Below are 7,016 nucleotides of genomic sequence, written 5' to 3'. Positions count from 1 at the left end.
AAGTGTGCACCATCACACCCAGTTTCCTTGATGTCCATTTGAGGTATCTTCTTTATGAAATTTTTCTGATTTTTCTCAAGGAGATGTGATCAATTTTTATCTGTACCAACATAACTGTGTAAATAAATTCCTTGCCAGATCCTTGTTTTTACTATTTTTATTATAGTTTTTATTTTGCATTGTTTCTTCTTTTAAACTGTGAACATATTAAGAAAAAAATGATTATTTCCTCTATCTCCTATCTAGTACATTTCTCAATGCCTTACATAAAATGGCAACTCTGGCTGGGCATGGTGGTGCATGCCTGTAATCCAAGTACGTAGGAGGAGGCTGAAACAGGAGGATCTCAGGTTCAAGGCCAGCCTCAGTAAATTAGCAAGAACCTGTTTCAAAATAAAAAATAAAATAGTGCTAGGAGTGTAGCGAAGAGGAAAAAATGCCTCCAGTACCACCTCCCCCCGCCCCCATGGAATTCTGCAAATGTTTGTTGGATTGAGAGTAATATGTCACAGATACATAAAAATTTAATGTAATGCATTTTAATCACTCCACCACAAAAATATATTTTACAATACCCAAAATGTTGCAACTTAAAAATACTCTGTTTTCTAAAGAGTCCTGGTTTTTGGTAGGCCTTCCTAAAGGCAATCTATTTTTGCCAATTGAAAAATTAGAAACCTCTTTTAATTAAACACAAAGCTCTAAGAGTTCCTGTACATTCTCTCTGATAAAGGAAATAATGTTCAACTGAAAGGCATAGAGATGAAGTATAAAGTAACATATTTTAGTTAGTAACTGAGCTTATTAACATTAACAGAAATTAAATACATTTTATGCTTTAATAAAGGCATTTGAAGTACCCTAACTATGGTAACTAACTTAAATTTGATTCCTAAATAAACAAGGGGCAATTATAGCAACTCTCTTCCTACTTCTACAATAAGGCTTTGGTTTCAAGTGTTGATGATATATGGTATATTCCACTCATCCTAAGTGAATTGTTACCTTCTTCTCTTCCCCTTTTGCTCAGGGTAAAATGGAGAAGGACCACAAGTAGTCAGGCATAAGAAGTGTGTGCATTATGGTGAATTATATCTTTTCTATAAAATCAAAGAGTTACATAATAAAACAATAGGATTATATAAAAATTATGAATGGAAGTATGTTGTTAACTGAAAATTCCTCTCTAATCATTGTAATAAATCTAGAAAATTATTGTCATTAATATTATAGATATTTTTTGCTTTTCCAGTTAGCTACTTAGGTACATTGCATAGGCAAAATACTGTTTGTAATCTGCATCAATTATTTTATAATTTTGAGTACCCTAGAATGATGGTCAAATCAAAACATTTTGCATTCATAGTGCTATTAAAATGTTGTTATTATTTTAGCAATTTTAATATATGTCTTCTAAGAGTTTAAATTTTTGTTACTTAACATTTATGTAGTAACTATCCACCCCAAAACAAAACACTCCACCATTCAGTAATAAGCTTTCCTTAATATCTACATCGCACAAGTTTTTGGAATGCTTTCTTGAAGTCTTCATTAAAGATTGTATAAATCAGTGGATTTATCAGAGAATTGAGATAACCAAGCCAGGTCAAAAAATGTGACATTTCTTCAGAAATTTTACATCTTTCACAGACATTAACAACCAATTCCTTTACAAAAAAAGGAAGCCAACATATTACAAATGCACCCAAGATTAATCCCAGGGTGGTGGCTGCTTTGCGTTCTCTTGTGCCTGAGATCCTTTGTCTTCTCCAAGATTTCTCGTGCTTTAATTCAGACCTGGGGCTTTTCACTGTGCTGTGAATTTTATCAAATTCTGTGGATGGATCAGACAAAGACTTCTCTAGCATGTAGGGTGTGGAGACCAGTCTAGTGCTTTTCTCCCCACTCTCCAAAAGGACTTGGCCATTCAGCTCCTCCTTTGCAATTCGGCTTGCTTGTCTCTTATGGTATAATGTCCTCGCCGCTCTATATATTTTGTAGTAGAGGATCAAAATCAATACCAGGGGGATGTAGAAAGCGCCAAACGTGGAGTAAATAGTGGACACAATGTGGTCGTGCTTGATGATGCACTCGTCATCACGGCTAGTCCCTTGGTGCCTCCAGAATAGGGGCGGCATAGAAATAAAAACAGATATCACCCAGACTATCGTGATCATAATGCCAGCATGCTTGGGAGTCCTCTTCCTGGCATATTCCACAGCGTCCGTAATGGCCCGATACCGATCCAAAGCGATAGCTGAGAGATGCAAGATGGAACATGTACAGCAGATAATATCAACACTCAGCCAAATGTCACAGACCACTTGCCCCATGATCCAGCTCTCTCTCACAATATACACGATACTGAAGGGCATCACCAGCACAGCTACGAGAAAATCTGTGACTGCAAGGGAGCAAATTAAATAATTGGCGGGGTGGTGCAGCTTCCGGGTCACGATGATTGCAGCAATCACAAGGGAGTTGATGACCGTTGTCATCAGGGCCAGCCCGGAGAGAGTGAGGGACACCAGGATTTTGGATGGCGTTCTGTTTAACAGTTCCTCCGAGGTCATGTTTTGATCAGATGAGTTTAAGAAATCCATTTTTTTGTTGTTTTAAAATAATAATATAGCTGAAAATAGGTACCTGTAACAAAGGAGGAGAAAAAAAGTTCAGAAAAGGCCCCGATAATTTTTCTCTTCCTTTCTTTAGAAGCACGCATGTAAGTTTATCTAGAATACCCTGTGGATAAAAAAATGGAGTTCAGATTGCAAAGTTTATGTTTTAACTTAAGAAATTTAATGGGAGCAGTAATAAAAGGGTACTTATCAAAACATTTTTGAAAATATGACCCACATTAAGATAATGTTTATAAGTAAACTAACCAATCGCTCAAATATCTACCATTATAGAGTTGCTTTGAAAAACTTTATTAATCACGACTATGTTTTTTCTCTTTGTCTGTAATCAGAAAAGATTAAATGCACATATCATTAATATATGTTTATATATTGCATAATACAATAAAAGAAAGTATTATATTAAATGCAGTATTCAAAACCATAAATAATTTTGTACTTAATTCAAAGTTACATTCATAACATTACCCTTGGGTTTTGTGGGCTTGTGAAGACTAAAGAAAAATTTTAATATATTTAATGTCAGGATAAAGAAGTTATATAAAGGGAAATAAAAAGTGTATCTAGTATTCTATGAGTATTTTATGAAATTAGGAAAATGTCAGTGTTTAGTAGTCTTTGTGGATATAAGTAATTAATTTGTTTTAAAAAATAAAATAAGATTAGTTTTAGTCAAATAACCATATAACATTTCCCATTATGACAACGACATACATAATCCAACAACCTGCTTACTGAGGGGGAGTTGTGGGTGAGAAGAGCTTATGAGGGCACTCACCCTGGAATGAAAGCTGCTCTTCCTCACAAGTCACCATCCTAACGACTATTACCTGACTTCTCAAAGAGGATGCTTCCCAGTGGCTAACAACGTTTGCTTTAGTCTGTGCTATTACAGAACTAGAAGCCAAATAAGAACAACTGGGATGAAATAAAGTAAGATTAAAGTGTGTGTGTGTGTGTGTGTGTGTGTGTGTGTGTGTGTGTTACTGGGGATTGAATCCAGAGTTGTTCTACCTCTGTATCCCAGCTCTATTTTTTATTTTTTTATTTTCTTGTGGTACTGGGGATGGAACCCAGGGGCATTCTATTTTTGAGCTACACTCCTAGCCCTATTTTTTAAAATTCATTTTGAAACAGCGTCTCACTGAATTGCAAAGGGCTTCACTAAGTAGCTGAGGCTATTTGAGAATTGCGATCCTCCTATCTCAGCCTCCCAAATGCTGGGATTACAAGCATGTGCCAATGTGCTTGGCTCCTATTTTTTATTTTGAAACAGGGTCTCACTAAATTGCTGAGGCAGGCTTTGAACCTGTAATCCTCCTATCTCAGCCTCCCAAGTTCTGGGATTACAGGCATGTGCCACCACTCCAAGCTAAGATTGATACATTTTATAAGATAATTTTCCCCATTAGTCTTCCTCTCTTTTTCTTTCTTCGAGTCTGGAGATAGAACCCAGAGGCATTTGATCTCCAAGCTATATCCCCTTACCTATTTTTTATTCTTTGTTTTGAAACAGGGTCTCACTAAGTTGCAGAGGGCCTCACTAAGTAGCTGAGGCTGTCTGTGAACTGTGATCTTCTGGTTTCCCGAATGCTGGGATTACAAATGTGCGCCACCACGCCCGGCTTCCTCTCTTTAATAATTCTGTGTGTGTGTGTGTGTGTGTGTGTGTGTGTGTGTGTGTGTGTGTTTGGTAGTACTGGGGATGGAACCCAGGGGCCTTCTACCTCCGGGCTGCACTGTCAGACCTATTTTATGTTTTATTTGGAAACAGGGTCTCTTAAATCAGCTGAAGCTGGCTTTGAACCTGCAAGATCCTCTTGTCTCTGCCTCCCAAGTGCGGAGATTACAAGTGTGTGCCACCATGCCCGGCTTCTTTAATAATTCTTTAGAAACTACTTGGATCTTAGGAAAAGAAAAGAAAAAAGTAGAAATCTGAAACCTTAGTCTTAAAGTAGATTGTTACTGTATTTTTAGATCCTTTAAATTATATTTTCTTACTTACTTAATTTATTTATTTATATACCAAGGATCAAACCTAGGGGCATCCTACCTCTCAGCTACACCCCGGCTGTATTTTATTTTTTATTTAGAAACAGGGTCTCACTAAGTTGCTGGGAGCCTCACTAGATTGCTGAGGCTGGCCTTAAACCTGTGTTTCTCTTGTCTCAGTCTCCCAGGTACTGAGATTACAGGCATGTGCCACTATACATGGTTTGTATTTACTTTAAAGCAGTAATATTTCAGTTTGGAATTCATAACATGACAATTAAAATATTATTTGTATAACAAGTACTTATAGGAATACAAATATTCATATTTATATAATGTACTTTAATATGTAATAAAACATTGGAATACTGAATATTTACTTTTCTACTTGTGTTTGGGTGACCAGTACTAAATTTAATTTGTTTTTTTTTCCCCCAGATATTCATTGAAGCCAGGTGTTGCAGTTAAAGTTAGAAGAAATAAAAATATCTGCTGTACAGAAAATGAGTGGTTGTCTGTTATAAAACTACAATGTTGTACATCTCCATTACTAATCTCAACATGGATTATCGGAGGGTAATGAAAACAACTCGAAGTAAATAGTGGAGTCTAAAATCGTCTTAAACATCTAAACTATGCTGGACATTGTGGTACACTCTTGTAATCCCAGTACTTGGGAGACTCTTCCCAGATTCACTGATGTTCCTTTAACATTTAAATCCTCACTATGTGTCCTCCCAGTACAAGGGATGATTTCTGGATAACTTGGGAGACAGGAGGATTGCAAGTTTGAGGCCAGCTTCTACAACTTAAAGAGACCCTCTTTCAAAATAAAATAAAAAGGGCTGGTGGTGCAGCTCAGAAGCAGAGGGCCCCTGTGCCCCTGTGTTCTACCCTTAGTACCACACAAACACATACAATTCTAAACTATTGGTTCTCAAACTCTTACTGAGTTTCAGATCGCCTGGAGGGCTTGTGAAAACAGATTGCTGATTCCCACTTTTGGAGTCTATGGCTCCATAAGTCTGATGTGGAACTCTATAATTTACCTTTCTAACAGGTTCTGGATGATGATAATGCTAGTGATGCAGGGAGTCAGGTTTCTAGATATAATCAACACAATAATTTCCCACCTGCATGTCTAATTTTGTCAATGCAGAGCATCTGAGTTCCTTTCTACTGAGAGCAGCTTTAGCATTTCAGCTACATATCATTTTCAGCACTCTTTCTCACATTCTTATTACTTGGAATTTCTCAAATAAATGATCTTGAACCAACTTTCCTTTTTATGTTTCTTTGTTCTCATTTCTGTCTTCATGCAGGTCTTGGAACTCCTGCTTTAGGTCTATTAACTCTCCCCTCTGTTTCCATTCTTTCCAGCTTGTTATGATCATATTTCCTAAGACCAATACTGAATCACAGGGCCTGAGATGTAATAGGGTTCTCATAGGGTCATCAGAACTGCCAGTAAGATCCTTGATATGTGTTTTCAATATTAGCAGCATCATGATATTTTCAAAAGTTCCTCTGAAACATTTATTTTTTGGGAGAAGGTCAATGGTCATCCAGTTTGGAATGAAACACTCCAAAGCCACTAGGAAACTTGGTAGATTAATTAATTTGTACTTCCAACCCTCTCACATCTTTTCATCATAAAATCTGTACCGTATATTCAGTTAAAAAACTGAATATCCAGCTGTGGTGTCACACACCTATAATCCTAGTACTTGGGAGGCTGAGACAGGAGAATTGTAGGTTAAAGGCCAGCCTTAGCAACATAGTGAGACTCTCAGAAACCTAGTCAGACTCTGTTTCAACACCAGAAATAAAATGGAATAGTGACTTAGCTCAGAGGTAAAATGCTCCTGGTTTCAATCCCCAATATAAACACAACAAAACAGAAACTGAATAGATTCTGTCATTATTTACTGCTTTTGCAGTACTAGATATTGAACTATGGACCTCACACATGCTAGGCAACACCTTACCACTGAATTATACCCCTGGACAGTTTTGTAACTAGTTAATTTATTTGCAATGGTGTTTACTTAGTGTTTTGAAAATTGATTTAAAAGTGCTGACATTTTCCATATTATAAGCAAAAATAACTTTCCACTTTAATCTTCCTGATTGGCAGTTTTGGCACAAGTGATAATCCTAAAATTATATTTTGAGTTGAATATTAAGTGAGAAAAACTGTCTGAAATTTTATGTGGGTTTCTATAATAAAAATCAATGTTATAGAAAAGTGGACCAGCTTAAAATTAGAAAGTAAATTACTTAATAATTCAACTGATTTCCTCTAAGTGTCGCATTATAGCATTTAAATTAGCCTTAATCAAATAGTACTTAATGCCAGGAAAAAGAGCAAAATTTTGGTCATAT

General features: G+C 36.4%; 1 protein-coding gene across 1 annotated transcript; it reads right to left on the bottom strand.

Annotated features, from left to right (window-relative positions):
• Positions 1 to 1,502: 1,502 nt before the first annotated feature.
• Positions 1,503 to 2,606, bottom strand: HTR1F (5-hydroxytryptamine receptor 1F; the record flags this gene model as incomplete). The annotated part of the gene is made up of 1 exon (XM_080695461.1): positions 1,503 to 2,606. Exon 1 carries the CDS (start codon positions 2,601 to 2,603, stop codon positions 1,503 to 1,505), a length of 1,101 nt encoding a protein of 366 aa, XP_080551587.1. The 5' UTR covers positions 2,604 to 2,606.
• Positions 2,607 to 7,016: the final 4,410 nt, after the last annotated feature.

The sequence above is a fragment of the Muscardinus avellanarius genome (genome assembly GCF_963383645.1).
Source record: "Muscardinus avellanarius genome assembly, chromosome: 5".
Classification (NCBI taxonomy): domain Eukaryota; kingdom Metazoa; phylum Chordata; class Mammalia; order Rodentia; family Gliridae; genus Muscardinus; species Muscardinus avellanarius.
The sequence above is the reverse complement of the archived record's forward strand: the minus strand, read 5'-3'. Positions and strand labels throughout refer to the sequence as shown.